This window comes from Microchirus variegatus, assembly GCF_963457635.1.
Source record: "Microchirus variegatus genome assembly, chromosome: 19".
Taxonomy (NCBI): Eukaryota; Metazoa; Chordata; class Actinopteri; order Pleuronectiformes; family Soleidae; genus Microchirus; species Microchirus variegatus.
This window is the reverse complement of record NC_139820.1, coordinates 4,574,832-4,602,808: the sequence shown is the minus strand read 5'-3', so window position 1 is coordinate 4,602,808 and position 27,977 is coordinate 4,574,832. Positions and strand designations below refer to the sequence as shown.

At 40.2% G+C, this 27,977-nt stretch overlaps 1 protein-coding gene across 4 annotated transcripts; it reads left to right on the top strand.

The window, feature by feature from the left end:
- Nucleotides 1-45: 45 nt before the first annotated feature.
- On the top strand, nt 46-27,920 carry LOC310940888 (platelet endothelial cell adhesion molecule-like). Of its 4 annotated transcripts, XM_083905928.1 has the most exons (14): nt 46-153; nt 260-295; nt 11,318-11,614; nt 11,757-12,038; nt 13,181-13,456; nt 13,635-13,907; nt 14,898-15,176; nt 15,615-15,893; nt 16,713-16,814; nt 23,519-23,572; nt 23,661-23,759; nt 24,992-25,048; nt 25,671-25,693; nt 27,727-27,920. In XM_083905928.1, the coding sequence occupies exons 1-14, from the start codon at nt 111-113 to the stop codon at nt 27,826-27,828; spliced, it is 2,202 nt and encodes a 733-aa protein (XP_083762054.1). In that variant the 5' UTR covers nt 46-110; the 3' UTR covers nt 27,829-27,920. The 4 variants fall into 4 exon arrangements, with proteins under 4 accessions (XP_083762054.1, XP_083762055.1, XP_083762057.1 ...); XM_083905929.1 differs by lacking the exon at nt 16,713-16,814; XM_083905931.1 differs by lacking the exons at nt 23,519-23,572; nt 23,661-23,759; nt 24,992-25,048; nt 25,671-25,693; nt 27,727-27,920 and adding exons at nt 16,946-16,976; nt 20,198-20,207 and having other exon boundaries at nt 16,713-16,870.
- Nucleotides 27,921-27,977: the final 57 nt, after the last annotated feature.

The following is a 27,977-nucleotide window of genomic DNA, read 5'->3' as shown; positions in this document are numbered from 1 at the left end:
CCCCACACACACACTCACACACTCACTAACTTTGGTCCAGGCTCTTCACAAGTCGGTCAACGTCTCAGCAGCAGCAGCAGCAGCGAACGCCTCAGCGTTCCTCAGACAGGATGGTTCTTCGACGACTGCTCACCTTCACGCTCCTGTCCAGCTGTAAGACTCTTAACCTTCTTCTCTTAGGAACTTCTCTGTGGATTTATTGTTTTATTTTTTTTGGGGGGGTTTCTAATCTGGTGAATCTTTGTTATCTTCTTCCAAGACTTCCATCCAGGGACAGAAGTGGACGCACAGCGACGTGAGTAGAGCTTTACATGAAAGCGGGAGGTTACGCAATCTGATTTAATCGCGATACTTTGATGCTGATGATGATTAAATTTACTTTCCTTAAGTTTCCTTCCACAATCAAAAGTCTTCAGGATTAAGCAAATTGGACGCTCTAAATTCCACAAGAGTGTAATAGTGGTTCCTTCCTAACATTTTGGACGGGGTTGTGAAGCTGAACCTGCCCGGACCAGAACAACCTTGCTGTGATGGACCGGTCCAACTGCCTGACTGGTTGACTACAACCTCTCGCTTGTTTTGAGTAACACAAGGTGACAAGGTTTGTCCCAGTCAGGCAGTTGGACCGGTCCACCACAGATGCTGGTTTGGTTTAATGAGGTTTTGACTGTTTGCACCTATACCAATATGACAAGCGGATGAATCAAATAAAACAAACCCGGAAAATTTCTTGTCGAATCGTATAGCTCTATGAGTTTGTCACTGCCTCATGGAGCAGGAGTCTGGGGTTCGATTCCCGAGAAGCCCAGATTTATAGTTTTGTTTTTTGAAACTTCAGATTCTGACGAACACCTGACAAAAGAGTCCGGAGAGTTTTGAAAAAAATTTGAGCACTTGGAAAAACTCTGACCAAAACAGAAAAGATAAGATTACCAGAAATGTCAATGTTTGTATCTGGACAAATAGCTCAGACTGTTGGCAGATGACTTGTGTCCCTGAGGTTATGAGTTCAAATCCCACAGTCATGCTTTCTTTTAGTTTCAGATTCAGTGTAAAAACAGTCAAAAGTCGCCGAAAACATAGACAAATGTCAGAATTGATGGCTCAGTTGGTAAGAACGCTGAATTCAAGTTTTGAGGTCGTGGGTTCGATTCTTACGAAGAACGAAATTTTTCAAAGTCCAACATGCAAATTGAGATTGAAAGGGGACGAAAAGCCCTGTATATTTCAGGAATCGGTGGCGTAGCGGTGTTGTACTCACCCAAGATTGGGGTTAGTGCTCGGTTCACAAGGTCGTGAGTTCGGTTCCGCGTCGGTTGCGTTGCGTGTCGAGTTGCGCGTCGGTTCACTGGTGTGGGGGTTGTGTGTAGTGGTGATGGGTCACTGGTGTGGGGGTGAAATGTGTGTGGTGGTGGTGTGGTGGTGGTGGTAGTGGTGACTGGTGGAATGGGAGCGGTGATGGTTGCCAGGTTGGGGTTCACAAAATCTGGTTCAGGTGATTTTTTTTTTTTTTTTTTTTTGGTCAGGGTTGCCAGGTTGGTTTTCCACAATGGCTGGGGCTGCATGCAGTGCGAGGGTTGCCAGGTTGGGTTTCCACCACGGCTGGGGCTGCGTATAGCGCGAGGGTTGCCAGGTTGGGTTTCCACCACGGCTGGGGCTGCGTGCAGTGCGAGGGTTGCCAGGTTGGGTTTCCACCACGGCTGGGGCTGCGCGCAGCGCGAGGGTTGCCAGGTTGGGTTTCCACCACCGCTGGGGCTGCGTACAGCGCGAGGGTTGCCAGGTTGGGTTTCCACGTTGGATTTCCACAGTGGCTGGGGGCTGCGTGAAGCACGAGGGTTGCCAGGTTGGGTCCCGTAACGTTCTGGGCCACGTTTGTGGAACCAAAACCACCGGACTGGAACGACCCAGCAGTTGTGGAACTGAACCTGCGGGACTGGCACAAAACCCACCATTGTGGCAGGTCCAGCAAGTTCGGTTCCACAACTGCGGGGTCGTTCCGGTCCAGAGGCTTTGGTTCCACAACCCGCGACATTGTTCCAGTCCACAACATGTCGGTCCCTGGCTCCCTAGAGGTGGTAAAGGGCTTGGAGGCATTTTTTTCTGTTCACTAAAATGAGGTTTTTGGGTCCAGGTGTTTGTTTAGTAACTGCTGCTTAAACATGATCAGCACATGACGAATGTGTGAGCGTCACTAGTTTAGCTCCTCCTCTTCCAGGAAGTGCACAGGTTGGAGGAACTCCTACTCTATAAACAGAGAGACGAGGCTTTCGCCTGCAAACATTTCACTTGTTAAACAAAGTGTCCAATGTGTCATGCGTCTGTTTACTTGTTTACTTTAAAGTAGTTACTTAAGTAGTTTTTATTTCTTATTCACTCAAAACATTAGATTTATTATGTAACCTAACTCAATAGTGAATTTAGTTTGAACAATCTTACGTCCACAACAGTGTCAATACGTCCTACAATCACGCCAACATACTAGACTAAGACATTTCTTTTTTTTGTCAACATTCTTTTTATTGTTTTCACAACATAACAAAGGAAGCACAATCATAAGCATCGAACAAACATGTTCATTTATATCCTGTTCTTGGTTGGGGATCAGGTTAATGAGTCAATAGTCTTAATAAAAGAGTAAAAAAAAGTTATATAAAGATGCATCTGTGTTGTAATATTCACTGGGTAAGCGTAACTATTTACATGTCTACTGGAAACTTCCATCATATGTATCTCATCACTTCCTGTTTTTTAGTAAATAAATGGATCCCAAATCTGGTAAAAAAGAATTATGTTGGTGTTTTATTGTATAGGTAATATTTTGTAATGGGAGAGTTGTATACAGCTCAGACAAACATCTGTCCACTATTAGTCTTCTGATGTTTTTCCATGAAAGGGCCATCATTCTTTTTGCCAATAATATAAACCTAAAACTACAAATATTTGTTGATTATTATTTTTTTAATCTTAAAATAATGTGGGTAAAAAATGGCTGTGGGAGAGTTATACATGTTCTCATCAGCCTTTTGTATCGCAGTCATTTCAATTAGGTATTAGTGGTTCTGATGGAGATGTTCTCTCCATGTCTCTGCTCATGCATCCATCAGGCACTGATATCACTGAGAGACAATTCATGGTCATTAGTTTTTCTATGATTTTGACATTGAAAGGATGCTTAACGTTTTTTTGTTTTTTTTTGTTTATTTATTTATTTTTTGGCATTTGCTGAATACAGGTTTGTAGAAAGGGTCACGTTAAGCTGGAGTTCCTCCATCTCCTTCCAGAGAAGAGACTGACTTTGGTTAAAGCAAAACAATAAGATTCTTAACTGAGCTGCACAATAATAGCAAAGTGGATCAGGACATTTAAAAGTTTATATTTTGACAGTTTTTGATGACATACTATATTTGGACATTTTTGACTGTTTATATTTGGCCATCTTTTGATGACATACTTTACTATGACATGTTTCACAGTTTATATTTGGACAATTTTTGATGACATACTTTACTAGGACATTTTGACAGTTTTTGTTGACATACTATATTTGGACATTTTTGACAGTTTATATATGGGCATTTTTTGATGACATACTTTACTAAGACAGTTTAGACAGTTTAAATTTGGACAGTTTTGATGACATACTATATTGGGACATTTTTGACAGTTTAAATTTAGACAGTTTTTGTTGACATACTTTACGAGGACATTTTTGACAGTTTTTGATGACATACTTTACTAGGACATTTTTGACAGTTTAAATTTGGACAGTTTTGATGACATACTATATTAGGACATTTATGACAGTTTAAATTTAGACAGTTTTTGTTGACATACTTTAATAGGACATTTTTGACAGTTTAAATTTAGACAGTTTTTGTTGACATACTTTAATAGGACATTTTTGACAGTTTAAATTTAGACAGTTTTTGTTGACATACTTTAATAGGACATTTTTGACTGTTTATATTTGGCCATCTTTTGATGACATACTTTACTAGGACATTTTGACAGTTTTGGTTGACATACTATATTTGGACATTTTTGACTGTTTATATTTGGCCATCTTTTGATGACATACTTTACTTTGACATGTTTCACAGTTTATATTTGGACAATTTTTGATGACATACTTTACTAGGACATTTTTGACAGTTTTTGTTGACATACTATATTTGGACATTTTTGACAGTTTATATATGGGCATTTTTTGATGACATACTTTACTAAGACAGTTTAGACAGTTTAAATTTGGACAGTTTTGATGACATACTATACTAGGACATTTTTGACAGTTTTTGATGACATGCTTTACTAGGACATTTTTGACAGTTTAAATTTGGACAGTTTTTGATGACATACTATATTAGGACATTTATGACAGTTTTTGATGACATACTTTACTAGGACATTTTTGACAGTTCAAATTTGGACAGTTTTTGATGACATACTATATTAGGACATTTATGACAGTTTTTGATGACATACTTTACTAGGACATTTTTGACAGTTCAAATTTGGACAGTTTTTGATGACATACTATATGAGGACATTTTTGACAGTTTAAATTTAGACAGTTTTTGTTGACATACTTTAATAGGACATTTTTGACAGTTTAAATTTAGACAGTTTTTGTTGACATACTTTAATAGGACATTTTTGACAGTTTAAATTTAGACAGTTTTTGTTGACATACTTTAATAGGACATTTTTGACAGTTTTTGATGACATACTTTACTAGGACATTTTTGACAGTTTTTGTTTGACATACTATATTTGGACATTTTTGACAGTTTAAATTTGGACAGTTTTGATGACATACTATATTAGGACATTTATGACAGTTTTTGATGACATACTTTACTAGGACATTTATGACAGTTTTTGATGACATACTTGACTAGGACATTTTTGACAGTTCAAATTTGGACAGTTTTTGTTGACAGACTATTAGGACATTTTTGACAGTTTAAATTTAGACAGTTTTTGTTGACATACTTTAATAGGACATTTTTGACAGTTTTTGTTTCATACTATATTTGGACATTTTTGACAGTTTCAATTTTGACATTTTTGGTTGACATATGATACTAGGACATTTTATATTCTTACATTTTTTAAGACATACTATACTAGGACATTTATCACAGTTTATATTTGAGCATTTTTTGGATGACATACTACACTAAGACATTTTTTACAGTTTAAATTTGGACATTTTTGATTGACATACTATGTTAGGACATTTTTGACAGATTATATTTGGGCATTTTTGATGACATACGATAATAAGAAATGTTTGACAGTTTAAATTTCAACATTTTTTGTTGACATACTATGTAAGGACATTTCTCAGTTTAAAATTGGACAGTTTTGGTTGACATACTATACTAGAACATTTTTCATAGTTTATATATGAGCATTTTTTGATGACACTATACTAGGACATTTTTGACAGTTTTTGATGACATACTTTACTAGGACATTTTTGACAGTTCAAATTTGGACAGTTTTTGATGACATACTATATGAGGACATTTTTGACAGTTTAAATTTAGACAGTTTTTGTTGACATACTTTAATAGGACATTTTTGACAGTTTAAATTTAGACAGTTTTTGTTGACATACTTTAATAGGACATTTTTGACAGTTTAAATTTAGACAGTTTTTGTTGACATACTTTAATAGGACATTTTTGACTGTTTATATTTGGCCATCTTTTGATGACATACTTTACTAGGACATTTTGACAGTTTTGGTTGACATACTATATTTGGACATTTTTGACTGTTTATATTTGGCCATCTTTTGATGACATACTTTACTATGACATGTTTCACAGTTTATATTTGGACAATTTTTGATGACATACTTTACTAGGACATTTTTGACAGTTTTTGTTGACATACTATATTTGGACATTTTTGACAGTTTATATATGGGCATTTTTTGATGACATACTTTACTAAGACAGTTTAGACAGTTTAAATTTGGACAGTTTTGATGACATACTATACTAGGACATTTTTGACAGTTTTTGATGACATGCTTTACTAGGACATTTTTGACAGTTTAAATTTGGACAGTTTTTGATGACATACTATATTAGGACATTTATGACAGTTTTTGATGACATACTTTACTAGGACATTTTTGACAGTTCAAATTTGGACAGTTTTTGATGACATACTATATTAGGACATTTATGACAGTTTTTGATGACATACTTTACTAGGACATTTTTGACAGTTCAAATTTGGACAGTTTTTGATGACATACTATATGAGGACATTTTTGACAGTTTAAATTTAGACAGTTTTTGTTGACATACTTTAATAGGACATTTTTGACAGTTTAAATTTAGACAGTTTTTGTTGACATACTTTAATAGGACATTTTTGACAGTTTAAATTTAGACAGTTTTTGTTGACATACTTTAATAGGACATTTTTGACAGTTTTTGATGACATACTTTACTAGGACATTTTTGACAGTTTTTGTTTGACATACTATATTTGGACATTTTTGACAGTTTAAATTTGGACAGTTTTGATGACATACTATATTAGGACATTTATGACAGTTTTTGATGACATACTTTACTAGGACATTTATGACAGTTTTTGATGACATACTTGACTAGGACATTTTTGACAGTTCAAATTTGGACAGTTTTTGTTGACAGACTATTAGGACATTTTTGACAGTTTAAATTTAGACAGTTTTTGTTGACATACTTTAATAGGACATTTTTGACAGTTTTTGTTTCATACTATATTTGGACATTTTTGACAGTTTCAATTTTGACATTTTTGGTTGACATATGATACTAGGACATTTTATATTCTTACATTTTTTAAGACATACTATACTAGGACATTTATCACAGTTTATATTTGAGCATTTTTTGGATGACATACTACACTAAGACATTTTTTACAGTTTAAATTTGGACATTTTTGATTGACATACTATGTTAGGACATTTTTGACAGATTATATTTGGGCATTTTTGATGACATACGATAATAAGAAATGTTTGACAGTTTAAATTTCAACATTTTTTGTTGACATACTATGTAAGGACATTTCTCAGTTTAAAATTGGACAGTTTTGGTTGACATACTATACTAGAACATTTTTCATAGTTTATATATGAGCATTTTTTGATGACACTATACTAGGACATTTTTGACAGTTTTTGATGACATACTTTACTAGGACATTTTTGACAGTTCAAATTTGGACAGTTTTTGATGACATACTATATGAGGACATTTTTGACAGTTTAAATTTAGACAGTTTTTGTTGACATACTTTAATAGGACATTTTTGACAGTTTAAATTTAGACAGTTTTTGTTGACATACTTTAATAGGACATTTTTGACAGTTTAAATTTAGACAGTTTTTGTTGACATACTTTAATAGGACATTTTTGACAGTTTTTGATGACATACTTTACTAGGACATTTTTGACAGTTTTTGTTTGACATACTATATTTGGACATTTTTGACAGTTTAAATTTGGACAGTTTTGATGACATACTATATTAGGACATTTATGACAGTTTTTGATGACATACTTTACTAGGACATTTATGACAGTTTTTGATGACATACTTGACTAGGACATTTTTGACAGTTCAAATTTGGACAGTTTTTGTTGACAGACTATTAGGACATTTTTGACAGTTTAAATTTAGACAGTTTTTGTTGACATACTTTAATAGGACATTTTTGACAGTTTTTGTTTCATACTATATTTGGACATTTTTGACAGTTTCAATTTTGACATTTTTGGTTGACATATGATACTAGGACATTTTATATTCTTACATTTTTTAAGACATACTATACTAGGACATTTATCACAGTTTATATTTGAGCATTTTTTGGATGACATACTACACTAAGACATTTTTTACAGTTTAAATTTGGACATTTTTGATTGACATACTATGTTAGGACATTTTTGACAGATTATATTTGGGCATTTTTGATGACATACGATAATAAGAAATGTTTGACAGTTTAAATTTCAACATTTTTTGTTGACATACTATGTAAGGACATTTCTCAGTTTAAAATTGGACAGTTTTGGTTGACATACTATACTAGAACATTTTTCATAGTTTATATATGAGCATTTTTTGATGACACTATACTAGGACATTTTTGACAGTTTAAATTTGGACAGTTTTTGTTGACATAGGATAAGAAATGTTTGACAGTTTCAATTTCAACAGTTTTTGTTGACATACTATAGTAGGACGTTTTTCACAGTTTATATATGGGCATTTTTTGATAGAAATGTTTGACAGTTTAAATGTCAACATTTTTTTTGATGATATACGATGCTAGGACATTTTTTGACTAATACTTCGTGACTCATTGTGACAGTTGCATTGACAACACAGTGCATGGCGGAGCAGTGACGTCACATTAGCAGCAGCAGCAGGTGTAATTAAACACCTGTGTTAACAACAGAGAGAACCGAGCGTCAACAGAACAAAAAAACTCAGAAATGTGTTCCGTGTCGTTTATTTACCACATGTTCGTCCTCGCTGTTTCTCGTCCTCTCTCTGCCGCTTCTGGCGTCGGAAGCTCCGACTGGTAAAAAAAACAAACAAACAAAGTGGAACATTTTAAATAAATCCACACCGAGGGGCAGAGTGGAATGTACCAAGTCACGGAAAGTCTACCGCGCCCTTTAAGTCAGTGTCGCTGTGCAGGAGCAGCCTCACCTGTGATTAATGAACCTTCATGTCCTCATTAAAAACACAGAGGAAAACCTCACACCTGTGTTAATCAGTAACTGCACCATGGGAAATGCTGCCATCTGCTGGACGTACCTTTCCCCTTCATCTTTCCCAAAACGCTGCTGAAAGGATCAAGTTTCAGTTCTTGTATCAAAAATATCATTATATATATTTTGACAGTTTATATTGAGACTTTTTTCGGAATCTGTTTTTACGAGATTTTTTTTTCGCTTTTCTCCAGAATATTTTTTTTTTCGGGGTCTGTTTTTACTACTATTTTTCAGAGGGTCTGTTTTAAAATGTTTTTTTTCTGGGTCTGTTTTTACAGAAAAAAAAAATTGTTTTTTTTTATACGATTTTTTTGCCCGTTTATACTAAAAAAAATGTTGCAGTCTGTTTTTCCAAAAAAAAAGAAAAAAATTCCGGGGTCTACTTTTAGAAGATTTTTTGGGGGGTCTGTTTTTACTTAATTTTTTCGGAGTCTGTTTGTACGAATGTTTTTTATCGGGGTCTGTTTATACAAAAACATTTTTTTTTCAGAGTCTATTTTTACAAGATTTTTTTTTTCAGGTCTGTTTTTATAACTTTTTTTCGGGTTCCGTTTGTACGAAATATTTTTTTCGGGGTCTGTCTATACGAACTATTTTTTTCAGAGGGTCTGTTTGTATTATTTTTTTTTCTGGGTCTGTTTTTCAAAAAAATAAATTGGGGTCTGTTTTTACAAGATTTTTTTCGGGTCTGTTTATACGAAATATTTCTTTTCGCGGTCTGTTTTTACAAAAAAAGAAATTCCTGGGTTTGTTTTTACAAGATTTTTTTTTCGGGTCTGCTTTTAGTACTTTTTTTCGGAGTCTGTTTATGCTAAATATTTTTCGGGGTCTGTTTTTACAAGATTTTTTTTTTCTGGTCTGTTTTTACGACTTTTTTCGGAGTGTGTTTGTACTAAAGATTTTTTCCGGGGTCTGTTTATACCAATTTTTTTTTTCCGGGGTCTGTTTTTTACTAAAGCAGAATGCTTTTCGTTGCCCCTGCTAATTATAAAATAAATACAATCAGGCCAAATAGTAAATAAAATTATTATTATTTTTTTTTAGCTTTGAGCTAGTTAAATAAACATACCACAGCTAAAATGTCAGCCTTATAATTAACAAAATTAAAGTGTCCTGGATTGCAGAAAACATTGATAAACAGAATACTTTTTAAAGGTAAACTGACAATTGCTAGTATTAGCTGTTTATGCTCGTGAAATTTTGGCTGAAAATTAGTTTTATAATCATCAACAAATACCTCAAAACAAAAATAACACTCTGAAACCAACTTAACATAAAGACATAACCTAACATTGGTCACAGGAGAGTTCGAGATGAAGCAAAAACGAAAGCAACACTTCAACTTAAACAGGGCGAGAGTGTGAACCGTGTGGTCAGTGAGTGGAAACTGCTGCTGTTATCAGAACTTTCTCATGGTCGGTGTTTGGTGTGGTGGAAATGTTGTGGCAGGAAACGTCACACGCCTCCCCGTCCTCACATGGAAGGCATGAGTCAGTCCAAACGTAAAGTAAAGCCAATGCAAAGATTCTGCAAAGAATAACCACATGGACTGGACAAGCAAACATGTAACAGGTGGTTAGAACCATTTACAATTAAGGGGGAACATATAGCGATTAATTAATACATAAACAACAAGACAGACTCTGAAGCAAAAGTTCTTAAATATTGTAAATAAGCAGGCTTTTCAGTCAACAGTCAGTCTACTGACATTCTTCTTTAACAGATCACGGAGGTTATTGTGTCGTGTTTGAGACTCATATCCTAAAAGGACGCTGATGAAATTCCACTGGAACACATCAGCTTCCCATGTGACGAGCATTTACTCCGGCAAAATGACTCAGGAAAGGAAATTTGACTCAGTCCTGAGGCTAACTCAGCAAACTCCATGTAAACGGTTACGTACGTGTAAACAGGGGCGATTCTAGAGTCTGTAGGGGCCCTATAAGCAAAAATTCCCAGGGGGCCCTTCCTTCCAACCAATGTTCATCACCATTATGTTGTAAATAATCTGACACCAACGAAAAATGTACGAGTTCAAAATATATATTTTATTTTTTTTCAAAATGAATGAAATAACATGGAAAAACCTTGTAATTAAAAAGTTTGTGAAAATATAAATGTAAAGAACAATAAAATACTGTAAATAGCTTTTAAATCGCCCATTGTTGTTTAAGGGGGACGGGGAGGCGGCTGGTCACTGCACATTTCAGTTAAAACAGCCCTCAGGATCCAAGTGTCGGGGGGCCCCCCTATCAGCTCGGGGGGGCCCGCGATATCCTATGATATACACTCTTCAGGACCTTTTCTGGCATAAACACAGACTTAGTCAGGACCAATAGTCCTCATTGAGACCAAAACCTGGTCCTAATGAGCCAGAACTAAGTTCTAAGATTGGAATCGTGATTATATTGTGGTAATTATATCATCATTTGGACTGTTGGTATGGTCCAAGTTTGGCGATCAGCTTCAATACCAAGTCTAATACGTTTATTTGAATTCGCCCTCCTCAGAGTTCACGATAAGAAACATCGCGCTGTCCGTCGAGCCCGGTTCTGACGTGACCCGCGACACCAACGTGACCGTGCGTTGCAAAGCCACGGTCAGCAGCTCGGGGCAGGAGGCGCTGAGCCGCGAGTACACCATCTACAAGGGCAGCAACAAGGTCTACACCAAGACGTCCAGCACCGCCGGGGATCTGCTGTACCTGATGCCCGGTGCCAAAGTCTCCAACTCTGGCAAGTACAAGTGCAAGATCAACATCGAGGGCAAGGAGATGACGAGCCAAGCCACCAAACTCACAGTTACGGGTAAGGGTTTTGCATGTTCTCGACCCGGGTGTGTAGGGTTCTCTCTGGGGGTTCTCCGGGGCTTTCTACCGCGATCTGAAAACATGCAAAAGTAGGTATCGAGTTGCATCGTAGACCACAAACGTGTTGTCTTTTGTTCCAGGTCTGTCCAAACCTGTTCTCCATCTTAACAAGGACGCGGTCAGCGAAGGGGAGGAGGTGACCGCCCGGTGTACGGCGCCCGGCGAGACGGGCTCCATTTTCTTCTACTTCTACGAGGACTCCAAGGTGATCCTGGAGAACCTGGTCAACTCCAACCAATTGGAAGCCAAGTTTCATTTGCGCAACGTCGGCTCCCACAAAGTCCACTGTGCCTACGCTGTCCTGGTAGTGCCCGACTCCTTCAAGTCCAACGAAAGCGACACTGTCACTGTTTCGGTCAAAGGTAAGTCGATTTTTTTTTATTTTTTAATCCTGACCGTACTGAATGTCCATCCCTGTCGCCGAAACCAACAAATCGTTGGCGGTACTTGAGGGGTCAATCAGTGTGATCATGAATCTGACACTGTTCAGTATCTTGTTATCGTGGCATCAGAACAGTTTTGATCCCACGATAACAAGAGAACGTGGGAACAAAACAGTTTATTGTATAACCCCCAGGGGGCGATAGTGTTGGCTTGCAGACAGAACTCTACTTGAATGGAAGTCTATGGGAAACATCAGCAAACATCTCAATATTCTTCAGTATGAATATGACGTCCATTTTGAGAATTGTGTTCCAATGGCAAATATAAGTGGACACCAGTGTGATTGACAGCTTGTACCGGGGCCGTACCTATGTTCCCCGGGTCCTATGTTCCCCGATCGGGGAGCTTCTGACCTTTTTTTTAAAAAAAGGGTCCGATGTTCCCCACTTTGTGGAAGCCTGTGTGTGGAGCTCCAGGGTAAAGGGTTAGGGTTGGGGTTGGGGTTCCGGTTAGGGTAGGGTAGAGTTAGGGTTAGGGTGAGGGTAAGGGTAAGGGTAAGGGTAAGGGTTGGGGTTGGGGTTGGGGTTGGGGTACGGGTACGGGTACGGGGTAGGGTCCTATGTTCCCCGGGTCCTTTTGGGTGAACAGCGGGGAACATAGAACCCTTTTTTAGAGAAAGGGTAACCGTATCTATGTTCCCCGGGTCCTATGTTCCCCGGGAACGTAGAACCCAGGGAACATAGATACGGTTCCCTTGTACCAACCAATAAGTGCCTGAGCGCAGATTCCAGTTTCAAAACCTGACCATGGCGTTGGTCAAATCGCAAACAAATGGGTCTCAAAACGGGAGTTGGTTTGTCCCGGCAATCCAAGGAAATCCTACTTCCCTTGTATACATTTAAATCAAACGTCGCACATACTGTAGCTCCAGTCCCATGCCAAATCTCCCGATGAAGTGTTGATTGAAGATTTTTGAATTCTGCCCTGGTGTTAACTATTGAAAATGATTAAATCAGATCAGATGTTTCAGATGTTCTTTCTTGACATGTAGCTCATTTGGGATTAGCATTATTAATAGAGAGTGGGATTTGCTCTCTGTGTCCAAACTTACTAAAACTAGAGTTGTCCATCGCACCCGTTTTGGAGATCGACCCTGCGTTCAAAGTCTACGAAGGAGACCGGCTCAGCATCGCGTGCACCGTCAGAAACGCTCTGCACGGCTCCGGGAATACGCCCGTCTACTTGTACCTGAGCCACGGGACCAGACTTCTCAGCAGCGGCGAAAACAGAGTCAACCACACCATGGTCGCGCTGGCGAAGGACCCGGGGGAATTCGAGTGCAGATTAGAGAAGGGAAATGTGGTGAAAGTCACCACAAAGACGATCTCAGTGACTGGTGAGTGAGCAATCGCCTGCATGTGCACGTTCACGCCGTTGTACAGACACAATAAAGCTGTGTTTCTCCACTTATATTATATTAAATTCACTACTTATGCTGATGACTCACAAATGTGCATGCCCATAAAACGCATTGATTGCATGACTTGCTGTTTGTTTTTGACGACGATCCACAGAACTGTTTTCATCGCCCACTCTCACCATGCTCCCTGCTGAGGTCTTTCAAAGGGACTTAATGTCACTGACCTGCAACAGTGAGAGCTTTGCGTCTGAGAGAATCAAGAAGGAAGAGCTGATTTACACTCTGGAGCCGCCTGACAGTCCTCTGCACGCCACCAAACCGGGAGTATTTTCTGGCAAAGCCCTGCTCTTTGATTTCAACTACACCTGTGAGGCTCAAGCCAAAGGCATCAAGAAACGCAGTGAAACCCTGACCGTGCGTCCTAAAGGTGAGATTACTTCAGAGCTAATGTACAGTAGGGCTGCAACTAACGGTTATGTTGATCATCGATTCATCAAAAAAACAAAAAATATCTGGGAATGACTTGAAATTTACCATCATGATAGTCGGCATCGCCCTGAACAAGGATCTGTTTAAAATATTTGCAAACCTCTTAAGGAATAATTTTTATGATTTTTTGAAATTCAGCAAAAAGAGTGAGCTGACTTAGGTCTCAAAAACAAAAAGTATCTCGGAATGACATGAAATTTACCATCGTAATAGACGGCATCGCCCTGAACAAGGATCCGTTGAAAATATTTGCAAACCTCTTAAGGAATAATTTTAATGAATTTTTTAAATTCAGGAAATTATCCATTTGCCCTGATGCACTTTCTGACAGTGAGCTGACTTTAGTCTCAAAAACAAAAAGTATCTCGGAATGACTTGAAATTTACCATCATAATAGTCGGCATCGCCCTGAACAAGGAGTCGTTGAAAATATTTGCAAACCTCTTAAGGAATAATTTTGATAAATTTGTTACTGGTTCTTTGACGAAAGGGTGTAATTATTATTTTGAATTAAAATCATTAGTTCTAATCCTGTCAATGTCTTGACTATATTTTCTATTCATATTGCAACTCTTTTGATGAATAAACATGTGAGTTTTAATGGAAAACACAAACAAATCGTATAGGTGACCCAAAACTTTTGGCTTTTAAAACTGTTCCATGTTTGTGAAAGAGACTTTGGCTGAAGTTCTCCGTTTTGCTGCCGTTGCAGTCCGTTGTCCACTTCCTGTTTGCTTTCAGTCCACGTCCACACGTGCAGTCGCCGGCGTTTTATAGAAACAAATGTTCCCCTTCCTCTGTTGCTGAATTAAAACATCGTGCAGAGCACCAGATTGTTTTCAGAGATGTTTTGTTCGTCTACATAAACCGGCATAAACAAGCGCTATCAGGACCGTGCAGAAATAACTTTTCTCTCTCCTTTTTTTAGTTTCTGTTTCCATTCCTAAGATTTCCGTGGTCGGTCAGGCGATCCTGGGACAACCTGTCAAGATCCGCTGTCACTCGGACTTTGGCAGTTTCCCGATCAATTACACCCTGCTGAGAGATTACGACCCGCTGATAACATACACCGTCAAGTGGTCCAGTCAGGAAGCAGTTTTCACGGTCACCATGGGCAAGCCTGATGAAATAAGGAAGTACATGTGCGAGGCTAGGAATAATCGCAAGGAAGCCCCGCTCAGTCGAAGACTCAATGCTACTCTTATCGGTAACTATTCAAAGCAAGTCGTCGATGTTCGTCCATTTTCAAGGTTGGCTGTGTAACAGGAAGACCAATATGTCCCTGTGTGAGATTGTGTTATAAAAATGGATGTAGTCTACTGGTTTCCTGGTTGAGGACAACCCTGGAAGTAAGACTATACTGAATAGCCACCAGGGGGCAACTCTGCTAGTTCCAAGAAGCATGAAAATGTAGCTTCTACCTTTTCACAGTGTCAGTTAGAGCTCCATTCCATTATCGATTCATCGTTTGGTCCATAAAATGTAAAAAAAAAACGTTGATCAGTGTTTGTCAAACCTGGAAATGACGATGTTCATGATGTAGATTTTCAAAATGATGTTCCCATTCATAGTTAAATAGACGATAAGACATGGCACATATGGGTGGACAAAAAAACTTATAATCAGACCTCTTTTTCTTCCCCAGAGCCACTGAGAGACCTGACTCTGACCGTCCTCCCTGACCTGCCGGAAATCTCCGAGGGAAATCGGCTCTACCTGATCTGCGGCACCAGAGGCTCGCCGCCCATCACCTACTGGTTTTACCGCGTCGGGGACAAACTCCCGCTGTTCAAGACCAAGTCCAACGACAACAACACGCACTACCAGGTCAACCGTCTGTCCAAAGACGACAGCGGCACGTACTACTGCGAGGCGGACAACGACGCCAGCAACGCCATCCGCAGTGAGAAGGTCACCGTCGAGGGTGAGTCTGTTCCACGTGAACCAGCTCTTTTAAATTTAAAATTTGTTTGTTTGTTTATAATTTAAAGGTGCATTATGTAATAAATCTAAAGCAACTGGCCATAAAATCCTCCTAATATGTCACAGAGACTCAGGAATAATGTTCATATAACAAACTGAACTCACCAACAACAACAGTATAGACAAAATATTTGCATTAAAAAAAAAATATTTTGCAGACTGCAAATCATGTTTATGTTTTGAAATCATGTTTATGGCATGTGGCGCCACCTACCGCCGTCTACCAATCATTGCAGTCAGTAGAGTCTCAGCTGCCGCGCAACCACGGGGTTGCCAGTTACGTCAGAAAACGAAACCTAAAAGACCTCGGTATTTTGAATTTGAATGTAGTAACCGTTTTTGGCCACATTCTTACATATGGCGCCTTTAAAAGAATTATTATAGTCCTTGTTGATCTAAATGATGTCGATTTGGGCAAATGTGGTCGAAAGATTGATGAAACCAGCTGAAACTTGGTTGTATGTTATCATGATCCAACAGATTAAAAGTCTTGAATTTGAAGTTTTAACCTGGACTTGTTCTCTTACCAGCCATCTTGCTTTTCTACAATAATGTAGAAGAACTTCATCGCTGGTATAGCTTTTACACATCAGCTCTGAATTCCGGAAATTTTCCAGCGATTGTTCAAAGAAACCTGTTGGATGAGCGGTGAAACATCTTCAGACTTAAGCCAAGCCAAGTCCAGAGTCGCTGGATTGTTTTGAAAAGCAGCTACGGTGGTGCTTTCAAAGTGCTTCACCTCCACTCTCTGTGTCTGCAGTTCGCATGGCGCTGTGGAAGAAAGCCCTGATCGGGGGAGTTTGCCTGCTGGTGGCGTCGGTGCTGGTGGCCGTGTGTGTGCTGTACGTCAAATCCAAGAGAGGTAGAGAGACCTACAGCCCTCCGGCAACTCAGGCCTCTTGTGTCTGACGTATTGATGTATGAAAAACCTTCTTTTTTTTCCCTCTGCCTAGCACCTCCTCGCTCCTCTCACCTCTCCTCTCTTAATTGTAGGGAAAAGACAAGCAGCTGCTGAGTTGTCAGTGTGAGTTTGCTCGATTACTTGCTTCCTGTGTGTGTGATGGGGAACGATAGAAGTTAGCGACAGCGACCCGTCCTGCTTATTCTGCATGTTTTGTGCATTAGACGTCACTGAAAACGTTTTTCTTAATAAACACTATATGGACCGTTATTTAGCTACACCTGTTAAAGGCGCCATATGTAAGAATGTGGCCAAAAACGGTTACTACATTCAAATTCAAAATACCGAGGCCTTTTAGGCTTCGTTTTCTGGCGTAACTGGCAACCCCATGGTTGCGCGGCAGCTGAGACTCTACTGGCTGCAATGATTGGTACAGGGCGGTAGGTGGCGCCACATGCTAAAAACATGATTTCAAAGCATAAACATGATTTGCAGTCTGCAAAAGATTTTTTTAATGCAAATATTTTGACTGTACTGAGTTCAGTTTGTTATATGAACATTATTCCCGAGTCTCTGTGACATATTAGGAGGATTTTATGGCCAGTTGCTGTAGATTTATCCCATAATGCACCTTGAACTGTCGAATTCAGCTGTTTTGGGCTCTAGGCTCCGTATCTCCACTGGTCAGACGGTCAGAATGTTGTTGTCCATAGAGTTTATATTGAATGGCAGGCACAAGCGCGACGGTAGTTTGGAAGCTAAGATCAAAGACATTGAGGATTTGGATATTTTGATATTCACGCTGAGTAATCGACAAAACGCTGACTCGTTAGAATCGAGACCTTTGAAGGTGCAGACGTGAAGAGTTTGAAAATGTTTGTCTGGTTACTCCGGGAAGTTTAGAAACACGTTTTGTACAAAATACTTGGAGTTTTAAAGGTAACAGGCCGTTTAGCTGATGTTTACAGTCGATTCTAGGCTAGCTGTGTCAGCGTCCTGCTAGCATACAGACAAGCGAGCGGTATCAGTCGCCTCGTGTAATTCAGTTAGCGAAAAGGAAGAAGCTAGTTCTGTTACTTTATTGACAATACAGCAAATAAGTCACATAAGTCAAGTATATATTGCCTATTGTTTTTGTGTAACATCTCGTGCGTAATACAGGAAACAGTAGCGCAATGTTTTGATGAGCGGACAAGGAAAAATAATTCCCACCATGTATACACTACCGTTCAAAGGTATGGGGTCACCAATACAATTTTTGGGTTGTTTTCCGTTAAAAGTCACACTTTTATTCATCAAAAGAGTTGCAAAATCATAGCAAATATAGGCAAGACATTGACAAGATTAGAAAGTAGGATTTTTATTCAAAATAATAATTTTGCCCTTCGTCAAAGAACCAGTAAAAGCTGTTTTCAGCTGTGCTAGCATCATTGCACAAGGGTTTTCAAGGGTTTTCTAATCATCCAATAGCCTTCTAACGCGATTAGCAAACACGATGTTTGCAGCTAGCATAGTTGTTTACCACATTAACAACGTATAGAGTGTATTTCTGATTCATTTAATGTCATATTCATTGGAAAAAGTGCTTTTCCTTCAAAAATAGGGACATTTCTAAGTGACCCCAAACTTTTGAACGGTAGTGTATAGCAAAGAACATCGCTAACAGAACGTAGCTCTGTTTTTCAATCATTTGTGTCGCTTCAGTGATATCATCAAAACCCATGTGGTTTTTCTTTGCCAGTAGCATTCTGAGAGTTTCCTGGTATAAATGTTGTATATGTCTGTGGATGTGAAAGACGCCACTTCCTGCCAAAATGGCGTTGTTTTGGTTGTTGGACCGCACTGAGCGTTGATTCACAGGTAGCTTCCGTGTTTCTATTCTCTTGTTACCCATTCATGATCTCATCAGTCATCTCAACAGTCACAGCATGAATCCATGCAGCCACAGTGTCTCACTGCCAGTGTCCATGTCCTAATATTCTCATATGCATGCAGTTATCATGTGGTTGATGACTTGCCTTCATGTAACCAAACGTCCTGTTCAGGTTTATATGCATGTGCAGCGTGGGTGTGTGTGAGCATATTGTCTTTGTCCGTCTGTTTGTGCATGTTCATTGTGTTTTGTGTATATATTGTAGACACAGAAACGATATTATCAGTTTACCAGTGTTTCCCAAACTGACTATATGAGGACCCACTTTTGGAAAACTACCGTGATCCAAATCGGCACTTTTCCACCACACAGTTCCAGCATAGCTCGAATTTGCCACGGCTCGACTCTACTTTTTTTTCGCCTGGTACTTTTGTCGAACTGTAGATCGGTTAAAAAGACTTAAAAATCCCAAAAATGTGCGCTAATCTCAACATTTAGCAAAGGTCTAAAATGTCAATATTTAACTGAGGAGTCAGCGCTGCTGAAAACCGTCGTTCGCCTGTCCTCGCCGTTCGCCTGTCCTCGCCGTTCGCCTGTCCTCGTCGTTCATCTGTCCTCGTCGTTCACCTGTCTTTGTTGTTCACCTGTCCTCGTCGTTCACCTGTCTTTGTTGTTCACCTGTCTTCGTCGTTCACCTGTCCTTTTTATTCACCTATCCTCAACGTTCACCTTTCCTCATCGTTCGCCTGTCCTCGTCGTTCGCCTGTCCTCGCCGTTCACCTGTCCTCATAGTTCTCCTGTCCTCGTCCTTCGCCTGTCCTCGTCGTTCGCCTGTCCTCGTCGTTCACCTGTCCTAGTCGTTCGCCTGTCCTCGTCGTTCGCCTGTCCTCGTCGTTCGCCTGTCCTCGTCGTTCGCCTGTCCTTGTCGTTCACCTATCCTCGTCGTTCACCTGTCCTCCTCAATATTTAACAGAGGAGTCAGCGCTGCAGAAAACTGGCAATCGTGAGGCAAATCTCAACCCGTTCCGTGGCATTTCAGTTCAGTGACTGTGCTCACGGTCGTGCACGGAGTACCGAACGATTCTTTGAGCAAATCTTTTTAATGAACTGATGCTAATGATTCAGTTACACCGAAAACAAACTGCTTTACAAGTCACTAGTTTGTGTCGCCCACAAGGAGGTACTACAGAGTACAGTCGAGTCGTGCTGGAACTGTCGTGGAGCAACTAATTTAGCTATCATTTTAATTTGGTGAACTTCATTTAATGCATGCCGTTTCAAACATATACACATAAATCTAAAGGTTGCTCAAAGGTTGGCAAAATTCAGCAAATTTGTTTGGGGACCCGCACAACGTCTCCCGCGACCCATCTGTGGGTCCCGACCCAGTGTTTTTGGGAATCACTGCAGTAGAAGTCAATGACGACAACGACAACATGCTTAGCTGCGTTCCATTATCATCTTCTTCCAGACGCAGCGCCTCGCTATGATGGCACGGAGGGGAGAGCGACCAATGGGACGCGAGGTAGCGCGGCGTCGCGTCCCGCTGACATCAGCAACTGGAGCAGCTACACTTTCCCGGCCGCAGTATAGAGATGACGATGTGCAGCGGGAGGGATTGAAACCAAAAATATAGAAATGACTTTTAGAGCAAAAAGACAAACACAACAGTCATTGTGTTCATGATGCCAAGGATTTGTAGAATTTGGACTTTGTTTTGACTGAGGGGCGTTTTGGTGTCGAGATGTGAACCAGGACCCCGTTGCTCCCTCTCCCCTCCTCCTGCTGTCTACTGTAAATGGCCTTTGATTTAACACTTTTAACTTTGCTGTCTATTAACTTTGGTTCTCTACGTTTGTATGATTGCATTTATGCAGGATTATATAACACATGGACAAAAGTATTGGACAACTTCGCGTTTTTTTGACGTCCCGTTGTAAATACGCACAAATAATAATCCTGTAGGTTTACTCTATTCCAGAATTTCCACTCTGTCTTCCATCAAAATGGTAGACAAGAAGTATACATGTTATCATTCATTCTCCTGTCCTCATCGTTCACCTGTCCTCATCGTTCACCTCTTCTCATCGTTCACCTGTCCTCATCGTTCACCTCTCCTCATCGTTCACCTGTCCTCGTTGTTTACCTCTCCTCATCGTTCACCTGTCTTCATAGTTCCCTGTCTCCATTATTCACCTGTCCTCATCATTCGCCTGTCTTCGTTATTCACCTGTCCTCGACGTTCACCTGTCCTCGTCGTTCACCTCTCCTCATAGTTTACCCGTCCTCGTCATTCACCTGTCTTCGTTATTAACCTGTCCTCGTCGTTCACTTGTCCTTGTCGTTCACCTCTCCTCATATAGTTCTCCTGGCCTTGTCGTTCACTTCTCCTCATCGTTCACCTGTCCTCATCGTTCTCCTGTCCTCATCGTTCGCATGTTATCGTCGTTCGCCTGTCCTCGTCGTTCACCTGTCCTCGTAGTTCATCTCTCCTCATAGTTCTCCTGTCCTCGTCGTTCACCTATCCTCAAAATTCCCTGTCCTCATAGTTCTCCTGTCCTCGTCGTTCACCTGTCCTCAAAATTCCCTGTCCTCATAGTTCTCCTGTCCTCGACGTTCGCCTGTCCTCGTCGTTCAACTCTCCTCATAGTTCTCCTGTCCCCGTCGTTCACCTGTCCTCATAGTTCTCCTGTGCTCGACGTTCACCTCTCCTCATAGTTCTCCTGTCCTCGTCGTTCACCTGTCCTCGTCGTTCGCCTGTCCTCGTCGTTCGCCTGTCCTCGTCGTTCACCTGTCCTCGTCGTTCACCTCTCCCATGCCAAAGTTTCCAGTGTTTGAATTTATTTATTTTTATTCCCCAGCCAGTTTGAAATATTCCGCTGCTTTTGTGATTCTTTAGAATGACCTTTTACTATTTCTAGAATGCTTTTAAAGGCAAACTGAATTGCTACAGGTGCATGACTTTATTAAACACCTGTGAACCAATACTTTTGTCCCTGTAGAATGTCTAATTGTCAGATATGTTATGTATAGTTTGGACAGAATAATTTGTATATACAGTTTAGTGCCATGACAGGAAATGTGTGTATATACTTTTGCTTGATATCCCTTGACTCACTGGAAGAGAGACTTGTAGAATAAAATACTGGTTTTTATTTAGAAGTGTGTTGGTACCATTTCTTTTGCTCGAGCGAGTGTGTGTGTGTGTGTGTGTGTGTGTGTGTGATGGAATAAAGTTGTACTGTGCAGGACTGGAACACACGAACATAATACATTGATTCTTTTCCTAAAAAAAGGAACTCACAACTGAGACTTCCTTGAAACGCTGGAACAATGGAGTCTACAGGAAACAGTGGTGGTGGATGGTGGGGCATGGAGGGTGGGACTGTGTATTTTTTTTTTTTTTTTTTTTGTCTGACCAGATATGATTGTATGCATGCAGCAGGTGGAGGAAATTGAGCGCATGAGCTCTGGTTGAGCTGTGTGTGAGATTACAGATTACATTACCGACTGGGAAGTTGTTTTTGCCAGAATCTGTTGTGCAACCGTCGCTGTGTGAACAAAGGAGTACACAACTTCAGTATGAAGACTTCACATGCACTCCTTTGTTACTGATTTTGTTTTTGTTTGGGGGGTGTGTGTCACAAAATGTACTATTTTTGTTTTATTTATACAGGCATTTTATTATTGATATTTATTATTAACATTTGCAATTTCAGATTCATTTCATCCATACTAAAAGGTTGGCGTTGATGGAATTGTCCAGAGTTTGACAGAACATTAATTTGTCTGCAAAGTAGCAAAAACAGAACACACCCTTCATCAATGTTATGAATCACACCCACTGTTTCATGACAAAATGGCTGCCATGAAAATAATCCAAAAAAAATTCAACATTCTCTTTAGCATAGCATTAGCTGTCACCCTGTCGCTGTCTCATTTTTACATGTTTACAAGTTTTTGTTTAAACCGTTAACCGTGCTGGGCACGTTAACGGCGTGACTCCCGATTTGTTAAAATTAGTCTGTAAAGTAACTCAGTTTTTCGTGACGCTTACCAGTTAGCTCTGTTTGCTGCGTTAGCTCCTTTAGCGCCGTTAGCTCTCCTGGAGTTGAACTGTAGCGGTTTATTAAAACGAAAAGAGCAGCGCTACTGATAACCTGTGTACTGCCTATGTGTGCCTCTGTTTTTAAAGTTTAGCGTTACTTTAGAGACCCAGCACTAAAATTAATTCAACTATATGAACATGGTAAGGTAAAACAATAAACATATAAATAAATAAACATGCTCGTTAATGGAACTTTATCTTCTCTCTAAACAATTTTGAGCAGTTTTTTGTTTTCATGCTAGGCTAATCTTTAAGCAGTAGCTTGCTAGTAGCTCCCTAACACATGTACAGTATATTTAATATGTATATTTACCCAAAAAGTGAACCTTTTACTTAAAGAATGACCTTCACATACTGCAAGTATAAATCCTTAAACGCAAAAATAGCATTAGCATTAGCACAAAGCTGATAAGGGTATTTCTTTTGAACTGACAATTATTGTTAGAAACTTTTTTATTCTCTTACATAAATATATTACTAAATACCCTTAATTACCTTAAACATGATCACATTTAGCATTTAAAACAACTCTTTTCACTGTATTTCATTCCATTTGCCTCATTTTAGCACGTTTTTGACTTTATATTTTGAAAAATCACACATTATTATTGACATTTTCAGCTTCCTTCCGATCAGTATCTCCTGCTAAAACATGTCAAAATACTGTCTCTGTGTGTCCCACAGTGAGAGTGGTCAGAACTGCGGTCAGCGTGTGGAGTGAGCGACCTCCTGAAGCAGGTGAGCAGGTTTTTTGTTGACTTTCTTTCTTTTTTTTTGTATCGCATGTTTGCCGACGACTTTTCCGTCATCGTGTTCCCAAACGCAGACAAAGACGAGGAGGACGTGAGCAGCGCGATGTCCACCAGCGAGCCGGACGTTGAGTACACAGAGGTGGTGCATCCGCAGCCTGTGGACGCTGCCAGAGGTGGACAGTTTACACACTCACACACACACACACACACACACACACACACACACACACACACACACACACACACACACACACACACACACACACACACACACACACAAAGATGGTTTTAATAATGCTGCGTTCCATTTGTGGTCTGGTAACTGGTAACCATTTACCAGTTAGCTCCGTTAGCTCCTTTAGTGCCGATAATCTTTAGCAGTTGCTTGCTACTAGCTTTACAGCAGAGACTGTAAACACATGTACAGTATATTTAATATGTATATTTGCCTACATTTGTATCTTTACTTTAAAGTACTCGCCATGTATGTATCGAGCTGCAAACTACATTATAAATAAGACGATTAAATTAGCTAGTGCTGGGTAGGTTAACGGCGTTACTGGCATCAACGCTAAAATGAGTCTCTAAAGTGCTATCGCGGTTTTTCGCGCCGCGGCACCGGAGTCCAGGCACCGTTTACCAGTTAGCTCCGTTAGCTCCTTTAGCGCCGCTAATCTTTAGCAGTTACTTTACTTTAAAAGTGCTCACCATGTATGATAGTTTAGTTTAGTACCATGGAAAATGTCTGTGAGGCATCACTTCATAACATGGTAACAAGCTGTTATCGGGATATTATATTAGGAAATAATTATAGTATAATTATTAACAAGCTGCAAACTAAATTATAAATAAGATGATTAAATTAGATAGTGCTGGGTAGGTTAAAATGAGTCTCTAAAGTGCCAACGCAGTTTTTCCAGGAGTCCAGGCACTGTTTACCAGTTAGCTCCGTTAGCTCCTTTAGCGCCTTTAGCGCCGCTAATCTTTAGCAGTTGCTTGGTACTAGCTTTACAGCAGAGACTGAAGCTGCGCCTCTCGTCTACATTCCTGTCACGCTGATAAGACCTGGGAGGGGCCTAATTACCCCCATAAGTTTATAAGACAATCTCCAGGTTTGTGTAAATGCGGGGGAATAAGTGCTGGGGTTTCCAGATCCTCTGCAGATCTCGTATAAACAGGAAGGGTTGAACTAATTGGCCTTCTGGTCTTTCTGATGCTTCTTTATCGTCCTGTTCTGAAAGCTCTCAATGGGCCAGAGATAGCAAGTAACAGAATGTGACACAAGTCGCCTATTTTTAGGTTTGTTTTCCTAACGACAGACAGTATCTCATCAACTGGTTTTGATGATCAAACGACGACTAATGTGTATTTTTTTGAATCTATTTTTTTCATTTAATGTCACCAGCCCCGCCGCGAAAAGGCACGGACACGGTGTACAGCGAGCTCAAAAACCTTCCACCTGGTGAGTTTAACCATTTTCCTGGAAACTATTTACGATTTACTGCACGTTAAAATAGTGTGTTAACAATTTAAAATGAAGAAAAAAAACAAACACAAAAAAACACGGTTGTTGTACATCAGCAGATTTTGCGTGTTAAATTTCATACTCAAAATAGCATTTTCCCTGCAAAGTGGAAGACTTTTTATGTTTGGTCTCTGGCATTTTTATCAACTTCATAAATTCAGACTTGATAAACAGTTCTGTTTTTGCTTTGTTGCGCTGCCCCCAAGTGGCAGAAAAGCTATCAGAGATACCTTTAGAACTTGCTGAGATTGCTGATGAAACGTAAGTGAAGTTTACCCAGGCTGGCTCCAGAACCATGACCATTTCCTGTTACTGCTGGCACTGGCAGGAACTTCCTGTTATTAGAACAGCACCCAGACACCGGGCATGTCTATCACACCGTACATCAGAGCCGCTAATGTTTCCTGTTCGGCAGTGACAAAGAATCATGAGCTGCTCAGAGAAGCATGTGCAGGCAGGAGATGACGAGTAGAAGAAGTGAGTCAGCAGGTTCAGCCGCGTCGTTGAAGGTCTGAGGTCATCCATTCTAATTTGTGAATTTGTTTTATTTTTCCTTTAGGTGCGGCCGATCATCACGACTATGTGAGTAATCAACTGCGCAATCGCTCTCATGTTCTGTCTCGCCCTGAGAAACAAACACGTACAAACGTAGTTCGCCGAATGGCGCTTGTGGACGTCCATCGTTGCTTTTCCATTAAGCAGTTCTAGCACGACTCGGCTCGGATCGGTTTGGTATCGGTCACATCGTTTTTCCATGACTTCATAGTCCCGCCTCAACGTGGGCGGGCTCGTCGTAGCACGGCTGCACGAAAACTGACGTGACGTTGGCTTTACGCGACACAAACAAGATACTTCGGTTCGATTAGGGTTAGGGTTAGGGTTGGGGTTGGGGTTGGGGTAAGGGTCTTCCTGGGTGACCAGAGCACAGACGCCGCGAGACACAGTCACTGAACTGAAATCGTCAGGGTCCTGTAGTATTCCGCTTCACCATCGGGTGGCGGTACAAGTCAACTCCTACCAAACGTGAAGACGAGAACGATACTACAGCTCCCTCGGACCACATCTTGTTTCAGCGACTCACACCTGAGAGGTCACTTCGGGCAGGGGAGTTCAGGGGCGTCAGCCGGGTTCGAAGGTCGCCAGATCGAGACTCGGACGATTATCCTTAGTTGGCGAAATGGTTTTTCTGCTTGGTTAGCGGGGCTAAAACACGGTATTTGGGCGCGGTTCCAAAAGCGTAAAGTCTACCAGGGCCTTAACGCAAGTTTTCATGGACTTTTCCATGTCTTTTTAAACTGATCTACGGTTCGGTATTGTTCGTTTTGATTCTTTGATTTGGATGTCGCGCTCGTGACTCTTCCAGTGACGACACTCTCTGACCAATCAGTGGCCAGCACTCTGACGATGTCACGTTTTAGTATCGGCTCGGCTCGCTTTGGAACCTTGTCAGAGGATAGATCCTTCATTTTCAAATGACGGGATGTGTTGCATGTTTTCGGTAGAAGGGTCAAGGGTCTTTACTTTACTTCTAAAGATGATCTCCTACTTTCTCCAATAATCATTCTCGTGTCTCTGTATCAGACGCCTCTGAGCTCACTCTGACCCTCTTTCAGGCTGATAATGCAGAGCGAGAGGGAAACGCGCGTCACAGTTTCCAGACGAGAACAAAGGAGTTTTTTGGGCCGGGGCTTCCTTCCCTATCAGCCACTCGGATCAGCGCTTGCGGTCCAGTCACATTACCTCCTGAGTCCATCTCAGGCAGAATACTGCTGTCTCCTTACATGGGTCTACATTGCAGCCAAAGAGAATTTGAAAAAGATTAAAAAAACATAAAAATGAAACAAGTTGAGGAAGTGACCTCATGGTCTAAATATGGTTGTGTATAACGTATTATCTCTGGGTGCCCGGTAACCAGTGATTACTGTCTTTTTTAATTGCTATACTAAAGTCTAATCTAATCTAATCCAATCTGGACTGGTAATGGTAACTAGTAATGAATTGGCAAAATCAGATTTCAACTTGTTCACAGGGAAATGTGTTAATGTCATATTTATTTAAGGCGCAAGATTTAGTGACATCTAGTGGTGAGACTGTAGATTGCAACAATTGGCATTTTTCCACTGCAGAGGTTTTAGAGACACTAATCCATGGTTTTGTAACATCTCGGCTGGATAATTGTAATTCGCCGCTCGCCTTTGTTCTATTTTATTATGTCACACTTTGTTCCTTTTTTAAAATTGATTTTATACCTTTTATGTAGCTGTGACTTCAAATCTGTGAAGCACTTTGGTGAACCTTGTTTTTTTTTTTTTTTTTTTTTTAAATGTGCTCTAGAAATAAAGTTGACTTGACTAAAATCTCAATATTTATAGGAGTATTTAGCGACAACCAAACCAAACGTTTTATTTTGAAGCGGTTTTCCCCCCTTCTTTAAACAAATTCCTGCCCAACAAACAATCAAACTCCCAAAATGTTAAACACTGGACCTCGAATTCATTGTTTGAATGTCATCCTGGCACTTAGCAGCAACAGTGCTGATGTGTGCTGTGGCGTTAACTGCTCTGGTCTTTAAGGATCAGGACCCACATGATTAAAGGTGTCGCCCGTGTCAGCAGGGATCAGTGGCGTATGCAGAGCTCAACGGCGAACGACCCGAGATCAGTCCTCGCCCTCCGGAGGTCAACGACTACCACGACCTGCCCAAGCCGGTGGATTAATGAACAGAGCCCCGCTGGATAAGACTGCTGTTTCTCATCCACAGTGTTTTCATCTCTGCTGTTCGCTATGCTAGTTCTCACCCAATGGATGCAACTCCTGTTAGATGACTGTAAATATCTTTTTTTTATTTTCCAAATAAAAGCATCCA